This window comes from Pangasianodon hypophthalmus, chromosome 17 (assembly GCF_027358585.1).
Source record: "Pangasianodon hypophthalmus isolate fPanHyp1 chromosome 17, fPanHyp1.pri, whole genome shotgun sequence".
NCBI classification, from domain to species: domain Eukaryota; kingdom Metazoa; phylum Chordata; class Actinopteri; order Siluriformes; family Pangasiidae; genus Pangasianodon; species Pangasianodon hypophthalmus.
Window position 1 is genome coordinate 19,835,304 of NC_069726.1, and position 12,786 is coordinate 19,848,089.

The window sequence follows — 12,786 nt, forward strand, 5'->3', positions numbered from 1 at the left end:
CTGGTAGCTACAAGCGTTCTTTTCTGGAGTTACATTAACCTCCGAGCTCCAATACAAAACTAAGAAACACACTTTAGACACCAAACAGCTCTTTGCTTATCAACATTTAAGGCACAGGGAACAATGTGCAGTTCTGAGGAAAGCAATAAGCCACTCAAGGCCGTGCATTAAGGTGGTTTTATCACAGGTAACGGCGTTCTTAGGCGTGACGTGAAAGGAGTAAAAAGTCCTGACACACTGTAACGCCCTTGAGTGGCTTACTGCTTTTAGAAACAGTGACAAAAACAATATGATCAAATCAAGTCTTTGATAAGTAATTGAATGTATTATTAATAATTTCTGCAATCAACGGTGTAGTCCGTCAACAGTAAGTTTTGGTTGCTAAGCAACACAACAGACAAAGATTAGGGTATTATACAGACAGAACAATGGCTAAAGTTTTATTGGTTTAAAACCTGGTGTGTTAATGCAGAATTAAATTATTGTATTGCGGTCATAAGCGTGTGTATATCGAGGATTTCTTTGAACATGGATTCATGAACTATGTTTCTGCCACACTATTTCATTAACTCTCTGAATTGTAAATAAACCGAATGTGAAATTAAAAGGTCATTATTAGTAATATGATTATTATAACTTTAATATATAACATTCTTGTCAATTAAAAGAGCCAATAAAACTGGTTGGTTGCTTAAAAACAGTTTACATTTTTTAAAAAAGCTGAAAGATGAGCTAAAATTAAACAATTCCACGTTTCAGTCATTAAATTGCTTTTCCACCACATCTGCTTGTTAACTCTTTTTCCAATATAACCGGTTTGACTCTTTATATGTGCTGTTATTTGACTATAAAATCGCTGACATAATTTGATGTAAATATGCCTCACTGGGCTTTGTTATAGATGACTCGGCATATTCACTTGCCATTAGCCTGCTGCGCATTTCTTTGAAAGAGTTTGCGGTTGGTATCAATTGATTTCAAATCAGCGTTAGTGCAAGCCTTAAAAACGCAGACCAAGCACAAATCCAAATATTGAAACAAGCATGATACTGTGATCTTTTTCTCAGCTCCAGTTTCTGGATTAAATATTCAGAAATGTTTCACATCATACTGCTGTTACTGCTTTCTGTACTGCTAGTGTCATGGGATGTTCTGTAATACTCACAAATACTCCTTAACTTCTCGTGTATTTCTAAAACTATGGGAACATAACTGTCTACACAAAGGGCTAAAAACTTCGCCCCACACACACACACACACACACACACACACACACACACACACACACACACACACACAGAGGTTGTTATAGCATAATGATTAGTCATGATTACTATCAGACAGTTATCTCGACGTTCATTCCTTTTTCAAAATACAGATTAAAACATAAATAGCTCAATTACGGACTGCGCATGTACGTGTGTGGAAAGATTAATTTTTTTTTTAACCTTTTATAAAAAGACCAATACACAGGGATCCAGAAGTCTGAGACCACATTGAAAATCTGTTTGCCTTTTTTTTTTCCACAAATTTTTTTTTTTGTATAAGCTACAAGGTTTTTAGAATTCTGAAATATTTAAAACAAAGAAAGTAAATGTTCGATATCCTGCATATTTAATATTCAAGATTCTGTTTCTCTATTTAAATGTAAGCAAATGTGTGATACTGACCATGTTAACTGCTTTGTAAAAAAAGGCTGATTTTCCTCATGTCTAATCTCTTCTATTGAAGTGTGTGTTCAGACGTTACTCTGATGGATTTGATATAAATTGGATCATAAAGTTTTTGCACAAACGTGTTGAGTCCATGCCAGCTCGAGTGCACAATGAGCTACCAAATACTAAGAAACTCTGAAATTCATGTAAATATTTCCAAGATTCTACTTTTCACTCCAGGTATCGACCAAGTTTAAACACAGAGCAATAAAGTATTTGTTACAAGCACAGGTACGGGTATTTGTTTGGGTGTTTATTTTTTTGTAATTATTATTTACAACATATGCTTGACATGTTCACGCTTACGCTCTACGCATTTTCTCAGCCGCTGTATGATGTTTTTGAGGATTTTGCTCAACATATTCGAATTGACATAGGCCTGTGGGCTCAACATATTCCCACTGGTTCCTGACTTTACAAACACCCTGTATACACACACACAAGGATGTGCAACAAAAAATTTGCAAGAAAAATATTTGGTCGTTTAAAGGTGCATTATGTAAGATTAGCGGTTACGTAAGTGGGTTTCTTCGTTTGAATGATTTTTTTTTTCTTCAAGCCCGATTACCACCCATGTTCACAAAGCCCCACCCCAGGATCTAAAAGAACCCACAGAGTAGACTGTCTATAAAATGATTGACGGGAGTCCCATCCAAACACGAGCAAGCATTCCTGACTGGAAGTCAGTTTCCAGTCAGTTTCCAGAAACAGGTTTCTCAGCCACTTAATACACTGAGGCCATTGCTTAAACTGTTATTGTTTTATTCAAATTCAAAATCATGTTTTAGATCATGTTCTACATATTTTCCAAGTTATTTATACAAGTAAGAAATGAAAAAAAAAAATGACGATTGCTGCTTTAATACCCTGATACGGTGAAATTTTTAGTCTAGGCTATGACACAGTGAACACCTCTAACACACTCGTTCACGAGCTTAAATACATTTACAGTTCATTCACTAAAAAGCTTCACTCATGCCGCTTGATATTAGTAGCTCTCGTTTTCATTTTACGCAGTCGATTTATGAGAACTTGCACACTTTCTAACACACTTACCCCATACAGTAACTTCATATGTGGCTGATGCAAGGGTGTGATACCAGGAATTTAAGGAGGACCCTCGAATACAGATGTGATGTGTAAAGTAAAAGATAAATACACACACGCAGTTGCATGCACAAGATAAGACGTCTGCATGAGGTTAGCACACTTTCAGTCCCACCAAAACAGACACACAAACCTGACTTTAATAAACTTGAAGTATGCAGCAAAGTGTGTCAGAGTTATCCTGCACCTGGGTTTGGATACTAACCTACTGCAATGCATTGTGGGATTTCATGACTGCCATGCTTTTAGACTAGAGAGTCCCCAAAGGGGCACTACCTAGTGAATAGGGTGTGGTTTCTGATATCGAGTCTAAAACTTGACATTAAAATGCCACAGCGCTGTGGAATTCTCGAATCTGATTGGTCAGAAGGTGTGGATTCATTTTCTACAAGAGCAGCTCTGACTGTAGTTACGGCTGCAAGGTGAATCGCAGGTTTATATTAATGCACTCATTCTAATACTTTATCATTTCTGTATGTAGTAGCAGCTTATTCATACACAATTATAGCATGGACACTCCACATTATCTAAGAGTAATAATAAAAGTAATTAAACATGTCATTACTTAATATTAACAACATTATTTATTATTTAGCACTGAAAATTTTATGATTAGGACACTAAGGGAAAAGAGAAGGCGCAGAATACACAAGACACTATGAGATGCCAGAACGCAAAAACTTTTAAAAGTAAGGAATAATATACCAATTTCTCAAAAAAAAAGAAAAAAAAGAAAAAAAATAAATAAAAAGGAAAAGAAGTGACTGTGAAAGACCTCACTTTTTTCCCCATTAGCGTATTTTATTTTAAGTTGGTTTCAGACTTACACTCCAGACCTTGTACTTAATATTTCCTTCAGAGAATCTTACAGCATGTATTAATTTTTAGCACGCTATCATACTGTGAACTATAGAAGAGATTAAAAAGGCATTGAAATATAAAAATGTGTCTAAGAGACTAGAAATAAATCTGTTGTATTACACGACTGCTATCTGGGTACAGAAATGTTGAAGCGTTTGATATTATTAAAGGTTATAACAGTGCTGAGTCATGGACCTTGATATACTGTAATAGATCCATCCTAACTCGGCGTGAATAAGTACGTGGCGTTGAGATGCTCAGGTGTGCGTGGTGGACTTAAACACGGCCGAGCGTGTTGCAGAGACGGTAATGAATAATCCATTACTGCAAATGGAACACGTCCTCATCTCTCTCTCACACACTGTGAGTAACAAGAAACACCGCTGTAGCATTAGTTTACTCAACACAACCCCACTTTACTCATACAAGCTCTTAGATTTGGAAGATACAACAACATCAATGTTGTGATAAATTGCATCTCAATAACTTTTCACTGACAGTATTCACATGACCGGATTGATTCACAAACAATTCAATGAGTCAGTACGGTGAATGGATCAGGATGGGGCACTGCCATGCACCGTGTCGCTTCTTTCATTCAGTTGTTACTATGCAGCTTCTTGGTTATCAAACACATTTTACGTTATAAGTTTATCTGTCAGCATTACGTGTTCACGAATACACTGACGCATAAGTGTACTTTCAACTGAGTCCTTGAGTCAGTGAGTCATTTCTGTCATGACTGAGATTCGTTTGTCTCTCATTCAACTGGTCAGTGTGTGAATTAGTGAATTCTAGCCAGTTAAAAAAAAAATAATAATAATCTGTCAGCATTTTTGAAACATGTGTCAGTTATGTGTAAATCATATTCGCAGCTGTGTGTATGCCAAGCCTGATCCGTGCCTCAAATCAGTGAATCATTCCGGTCATGACCGAGATTCATTCGCCTCTCATTCAGCAGATCAGGTGAATCAGTGGGTTGTGCGATTCGTTCAGTCAGAGCTGGAGATTTTACAGTGTAGTCTGTGAAAAATCATTATTTTTACACCACTCCAGATGCATGATCAAACTGCACATTTGGGCAAAGTGCGCAACTGAATGAATTGGTGAACGAGTCTGAACGAATCATTTAACCGAATAAAGTGAAATGACTCAAAAAATAAAATTCATCTGATTTGCGGACATCAATCAGCAAATCCTTGCCATGTAGATCTCTTCAAATTATTAATTATGTAATTTTTTAGGCTCTGATAAAAGCTTTTCTGTGTCCCTCTTTAACTCAATATTGTGAGATTATGACATTTTTTGGCATTGTGTGATTATGACATATTGTGAGATTATGACATTTTTTGACATTGTTTTCAGAAGGAAAACAGACTTAATGATAGAGAGGCACACAAACTGTGGTGATTCCCAATGACAAATTTGGCACATTACAATTCCTGTTATTTTTTTCCTAAATTATGGGCATAATTTAAATTTTTAACCAAAATCAGTTAACAATTATACCTATCCAAATAACCCAAGAGATACATAAGAGGATAAAAGGATAACAGATACGAGATATATAACAGGATTACAAATGATAAAAGTTTAAATGGCAGCACTATCTAGCTAAAAAGAATTAGAAAGCACACTGAGAAGAAAAACTCTGAAATTTTAGAGTTTAACTTTAGAAATCAGGTCTAATAAAGAAAAAATAATAAGCTTTGGTATTTGGTGTGAAACACTTTCAGCAGTCTCTAATCACCCACTTGTTAATGTTGGCAGAAGTAGTGCTAATCATGCTAATATCCAATTTGACAATACAGTCTATGGCAGCAAGCCGAGTGAGCTAGCTAGCAAACTAAAAATGAAGTAAATTAAGTAATATATAAGGAGAAAAAATACGGCTGAACTTAAAATACTTTACGTGTTTTATCTTAATAAAACCAGCGCACTGTGTGGACATATGAATAAAACAGGTTAGCTAGTTGCTAAGCTATTAAATAAGTATCATGTTAGCAAGCTAGCTAGCCGGTTTCGTTTTGTTTTTCCCAAGAGGTTAATATTGTTTCATTGAACGTAATGAATAGCCGCGACGAATACATGCGTGTTCTATGATATGTTGACAAAATTTTACATTAAAATACCAGTTTTATTTTTTTATTAGGAGGTGTGTTATTTTGTAGGTTCACAAAGTCGCGCGGGAGAATTTAGCTACACGGCTAATGCTAACTGCACTAGAATGGGAGCCATAGAGCTCAATGCTAACCATAAAGCTAAAAGCTACCTAGCATTAAGGTGAAGTTTGCTAGCAATACATTAGCACACTTGCATGGAAGATGTACACAGACTGAAGCAGCTGATATTACAGAAATAAAATATATATTTTTATCATTTTTTGCTAAAAACAGGAAAATAAAAGGGAACATTAGACATTTATGCAAATACAGGGCGTTCCCTTAAACGCATTATATTAAATAACGTTGCTCGAATTAAAAAAATATCTATTTATTTGGAGATAATAAACTTAAAAATGCACATTTTTTCTTCTTATCTGAAATATTTATCTGTAAAAACATATGCAATATGTTTCACATTATTACATGTCACTATTGCACTGTATTGCATATCGCCTTGTTTACAGTGAGTCAGATAGCAAAAAGATCCCAATTAATAAATAAACAACAAATCAATTTCAACTTTAAGATGGCTATTATGTTAAACAATAATAATAATAAAATCCCTACATGCAAGAGGTTTAAGAGGTTAGGTGCTAAATGGCCAATAACTGTGCATCTGAAGTGAATATTGTGATAAAAGTTGTCGTATACAGAGGTTAATGATGTGCTAAAATAATTTCACTGCATGCAGGATGCCAATAAACAAACGCTTTTAGATTAGTATATGCAGGTTTGCTGGAAATAAAAGCTGTTTTCACTGTTTAAAAAATAAATAACGAAAGCAAACATTGCATTTCTTAACATCTAGGAACACACACACACACGCAAATCAACATGATGACAGGCCACAAGTCAACAACACACTGATAATCGCATCCAATAAACCACGCCGCTCTGTCCGCCATCGTTTTACGTAACCTTCTTAAATCGCTCATTTAAAAACAAATCATAAACGCAAGGCTGAAAAAAGCCGTACATAACCCCTGATCATGCTGAGCCAACATTAAATTCCCTGCTTCCACAATAACAAAATATAAAGCTTTGCTTACCTGCACATGATCCGCCATTTTGCTCCATTCATGCTCCTCTCACTCCCCCTGCGTGCATATGGCTACGTACAACACGGCACGTACGCTACTAGCGTAGACCATGGAGAATCTGGGGCAGCGTCCCAACCGGCGTAATTATAGCGCGTATCTCGTGCGCAGAATCCTTTGATTCTGCCAGATTCGTCAAAAGCGCCGCCATCTTGGAGAGGGTAACAATCCGAGTTAATTCATTTGCTCATGTTCAGTAAGCGCTGCATTCTGGGCAAGATCATGGTGGATGGTGGGAACAGTGGACATGAGGTTGGAATAGGGTTGATCTGGGTTACTGGTCAGAACGTTAGGGGTTCAAGCCCCAGCACCACCAGGCTGTCAAACACTGTTGGGCCCTTGAGCAAGGCCCTTAACCTTTTATCATGGCTGACCCTGTGCTCTGACCCTAACAATGTGAAGATAGAATATGCAAATAAAGAATTTCACTGTACTATAATGTACTGCATATGTGACAAATGAAGATACAAAGGTACAAAAAAATCACCCTGGATGGGATCGCACAACACCATTCACACCTGAGGCAATTTCTTTCATTCATTTGTCTTCAGTACGTACGTTATCCTTGTCACGGTCCCGGTGGATCTGAAGCCTAGGCCGGGAACACTGGGTCTGAAGCCAGAAGTCGCCCTGGATAGGACGCCTATCCAGCATAGAGCACCTATTTCACTTTCCCATACGCATTCACCGCAGGGGCAATTTGGAGTGACCAGTCCACCTACTGGCATGTTTTGGGAGAAAGACAGAAAATGAAGCTTAGGATTGAATCCTTGACCCTGGATCTGTAAGGAACAGACACACTACCTGCCACACTATCCCTAACCCAACTCATACCATCAAACAGGTCACCCTCATAACAAGAAAAGGCTTGTTCCTGGTGTAGTAAAATTAGTTTTTTAACGGTTTAGAAAATTTATAGTTTCTCTAATCAGAAGTATTCAAGTGCTTCATCCTGATTAAAATTGATTGTTCTCATTGACCAAACTTAAGCAAAATGAACAGTCTGTTCCAGGAAAAAGATGTTATGTACAGTAAGTAATAAGAAAGTGTTCATGTCAGCTTTTTAGCTGTCAACAAGATGCAATTTCTTTCCCCAAACACCTGGTGTTTACTGTAAAACTCTAGTTTATACCGCAGTCCTAATGTCTTAGTAGAGCTAAACATAATGGTCAAATAAGTCTATGGGCAAACCTAATGAGTCGAGAACCAATCAACACCACTGTCTTGGAAAGCAATTTTTTTCTGCATAATAGACTTCACCATCCACTACGTTATCAGCTTGTCACTGTTTCAGCTGGCACCGTGAGAGGTAAAAAACCAAATTCTTCAGAAACTAGTGAGGTCTGGACCTCAGTGCCTTATAGCTGGTTATGGTCATGACTGCAAGTCTTCTGGGATATGTCTCTATCAACTTTGCACATCTGGATCCTGATATTTTTGTCCATTCATCTTAGCAACATTGCTCAAGCTCAGATTGGATGGACACAATTGGTGAACATAAATTTTCAAGTCTTGTCACAGATTCTCAATCAAATTGAGGTGTGGGGTTTGACTGGGCCATTCTAACATCTTCAGATTCTTGGACCACTCTAGTGTAGTTTTGGCAGTACACTTAGAGTCATTGATCTTGTTGGATGGTGAACCTCTGGCCCAGTCTCAAGTCTCTTGAATCCCTTCTCGTAGAATTTCCCATCCATCTTGCCCTCAATCCTGACCAGTATCCTAGTCCCTGCTCATGAAAAGCATTCCCACAACATGATACAACCACCACCATGCTTCACCGTGGGAATGGCTTTCTCATGAAGAGCGGTGTAGGGCTTTTGGCCAACCGTAGCGCTGCATGTCAAGGCCAGAAAGTTTACTTTTGGTCCTATCAAACCAGAGAACCTTTTTCTGTGTGTTTGCTGAGTCTCCAGCATGCCTTTTGGCGAACTCATAGGGCTTTTTGTCTTCTCACCAGTCTCTGGGCTGTGGTTGGTTTGTGAAGAGCGTCTCCCTCCTGAGGTGTGGATCTCTCTGGTTCCTACAGAATTACACTTGGCTGCTTGATTTCTTATTTGAATAATGTCCTCCTTACCCACTCACTGACTTTTTGTAGAATTACAATTGCATCATATTCCTTCCTTTTTTTAAAAAAAAAATGTAATGTATTTATTGCTGCTCTGTATGATCAATTTTGGAATATTTTTATAAACAAACCCTGATTGATACTTTTCCAGAACCTTGGACTGGATTTTTTTTGACAGCTCCTTGGTCTTCATGATGCTGTTTGTTTAAGTAGGTTATCTAACAAACTCTGGGTTCTTCCAGGAACAGGTGTATTTATGCTGAGATCACAAACCCTTCAATTCCACACAGGTCTACTCCTTTCAACTAATCATGTGACTTTGGATGGTAGCTGGTTGCACCACAGCTAATTTAGGGGTTCATAGCAATAGGGCTGAATACTTATGCAATCACAACTTTTATGTTTTTCATTTGTAAATAATGTCACAAACTATATAGATTTTGTCCCCCTACTTCAATATAATGGGCTACTTTGTGTAGATTCATGACATATAATCCTAATTAAGTCAATTAAGTTAATCCTAATTTCCTTTCCAGGTTAGAGCACTACAAAATGGGGAAAAGTACAAGGGGGGTGACATAACCACCAACCCACCCATTCATTCATTTTCTTTCTTTCTTTCTTTCTTTCTTTCTTTCTTTCACTAGACATCATTAATATGGAGATGAACCCAAACATTACACTGAAGCATTACATTCTGTACACCAGCGTTCTGTCTCGGCTCTGTAATGCCTCCATCAGACACAGGAGAGCAGTGTTCCTCCATGGCTGAAGGGTGACTTCAGAGCTGTATGATTTATTTAATCACCCACACAGAGCACCGTTTCCTCAGAGATCATTACTCAGAGCTCTCTGACCAATTTGCATGCAATTTTCACTGAGCAAGTTCCCTTAAGCACTAGTAATCTAACAGCACTGTTTCCAATTAGAGTCCCCAAACTGTTTTATTTTGCTGTATTTTATTTCATTTTCCTGCTATATATATTTCACTCCTCTTTGTGCTTCTCTCGCTTGCATTTTAATATCCGTCTTCCATTTTTGAGACTATGGCTCATTATAATGAAAACCTAATCTCCATGTTTTTTCTGAGATTGAACTAAATGAAATGAAATATGCAACTAATTTTCAAAAACAGACGGCTGGTGTCTTTAATTTTTCTTGTTGCCTCAATAAATGAAATCTTCCTTTTCAACCATAAAGTGACAGTATCGTTTTATAGTATTCTGTGGCAACAACAATAATTAAAAGTTATCGATCTATCAATCAAAAAGTTTTTTTTATGGCATCACTCTAAAGAAAGTTTTCTGGTGCCTTTATTTTTAAGAGCGTAGCTCAATTTTTTTTCCCATCACGCCAAATACCTAACTCAGGTGTATAATTTGAGAATAACACAAAATCTTTAAGGTCTGTGCAAAATTCAGGCATGCAGTTTGCTCAGTGCTAAACTGGAGGCTATATGCTTCCTTCCCTTGTGCAAAATTAAAGAATGTCTTGGTTTCGTGACTGCATTTGAGGTACAGTGGAAATTGTATGCATTTCCTTTTAGTTCCTTTAAATGTGCTATAGAGGTGAGGTCTGATTTGTCATGGGCCTTTGCAAAAAAAATGCGGAAGATTCTCAGCGAATAAACATGAAGCTGTGGTTTTTTATGGTCTATAAACCATAGGGAAGGAAGCTGTGCACTGCAAATAAGCCCTATTATAGCAAGCAAATCAGTTGCTCATATAAACCACGGATCATCTGCATACATGTGAAAGATGACTATCAGATCACTAAAAAATAGTTCAGCAAGATAAAAAAAAAGCAGCTACTTCAGCTATGCCACATGTACAGATATAAATGTTACATTTCCACTTCAAGCATAAATAAGTTTTTGTTATTTTAATATTGCAACATTTTGAAGTGTCTTTCAGGTTTCAGGTTTAAAGGTGCAGCTTAAAATATGTAACATTGCTCCCAGGCCTAAATATATATATATATATATATATATATATATATATATATATATATATATATATATATATATATATATATGATTTCAAAGATACTGTATGCTATAACAACATGCAAGACAAGGACTGTACTGGGATTATCTTCATATGGGGCAAAGACGGGTAGAAAGGCGTTAGCAGTGCGGGCCAGCTGAAGATGTAGTGTACATGTGTGCTGGGCTCAAAAATCACAAGTAATAAATAATAGTAATAAATAATAAATATTGCAAAGCAATGTCAAGGCAATATGAAGTTAAAAGAAGTCAGTTTGATATATGACTTTAGATTAATAATAAATAAAGCAGATTTATAATAAATAAAAATGCAGCCCAGGATCCTGAAAGAGCTCTTTGCTGTAAGGCCTTCGCTAGTACAAAGTGTACAGTCATTAAACCAGACTGTACACTTTCAGTAGAATTACTAATTTATTATTGCAAACATTAAAGCATCATGCCTTATTTAATAATGTATTAATGTGTATTGCATTTTAAAGGGTTTTTTTTCTTCACATGTGAACAGATTTGAAAGCTAATTAGAATTTTTTTTTCTCCCAGTTTGGTGTTTTGTCAGTTTCTTCCCACTGTTTAACGCTTACAAGATGACAGCTAGCAACCAGGGGTGAAGGTTAACATGTGCTTCCTTTTTTGTTTTTGAGTTTTTGAACTGCTTCTAATGCTGCATCACAGGGCAGCCTCTCACACACGATGGAAAGCGCTATCTAATCTCTTCTCTTCTGCATACATGAGCTCACAGGTGCCCATAACTGGTTAGTGTCAGTCTGACTGACGGTGGAGAGAGTAATGCCGTCCCTCCCATCCAGACAGCACGACCAATTCTGTTCCCTTGGACTCACTGTCACCTACTAGATGTGGGGATTCTAACTCGCATTCTCCTGACGATAATGATTAATGCTTTTCTGTTGTGACATTCAGGGCAGGATGTTAAGTTTGCTTACCAACTGCGTGATTTGCTTAAAACATTTATTCTGTTACTCTGTTACCCTTGAATTTAGGTTCTTATTTCCTGTTGTGGCTTTGCTGTGTTTGTGTTTCAACTTTTGTGTACGCTGTTCTTTGCTGGCAAAGCTCAGCAAAATCAGATTAATTTGAAGATAACAAGTTATTAATCTAGAGAAGTTTGTCTTTTTTTTTTAATTGTCGTCATGGAATTTTAGATTTTTGGTTTTCCAAAATGTGTAATAGCGAGTACTTTAAAAATGGGTTAATGAGCCAACAATACAGCTCATGTTTTATTAAGAAACCTCTCCGTGAAGAGTCTACAGCTTCAGCCACCTCAAAAGGTGCCACATGTCTTTTTTTGTAAAGTATCACATGTGAGCTTCCCCAAAAATTCACCAAATCAGCTGATTGTTCACCAAATCAAACCTGGCTTGTATAAACTCCAGCGAAAAATCTGTCCCGAATGACTTGAAATTATTAATGATATTAATCATTCAAATTAAAATGTGAATTTTATCTATTTTCACATTGTTTTCCTACATTACCCACATTACCTTTCCAAAACCTGCCGATAGCAGTGCCAAGAGGAATTCATCTCTACTTAAGAGAGTGATGCAGCAGCGCTTTAGTCCTTTAGTCTGTCCAGCCCTCTCACCTTCTCATCTGTACACTCAATACATACAGTTGCAAATGTTTCACAGAAATACAACAAATTACTGCCAGAATCACTAAACACTTCACAAATATTTGAATATAAACATTCAATTTTTTAATTGCTGTTAATGTTAACGTGAATGTGTGAAAGGGGTTTTTAGAGGGAGTC

At 36.9% G+C, this 12,786-nt stretch overlaps 1 protein-coding gene across 1 annotated transcript in view; it reads right to left on the bottom strand.

Moving 5' to 3' along the window:
* xpo7 (exportin 7) overlaps window positions 1–7,006 on the bottom strand; it is a 35,931-nt gene extending 28,925 nt beyond the window's left edge. Inside the window, 1 exon segment of the mRNA XM_034312586.2 lies at window positions 6,898–7,006. Within this exon segment, the coding sequence (XP_034168477.1) occupies window positions 6,898–6,915 (18 nt within the window). The 5' untranslated portion in view covers window positions 6,916–7,006.
* Between the last annotated feature and the right edge of the window lie 5,780 nt (window positions 7,007–12,786).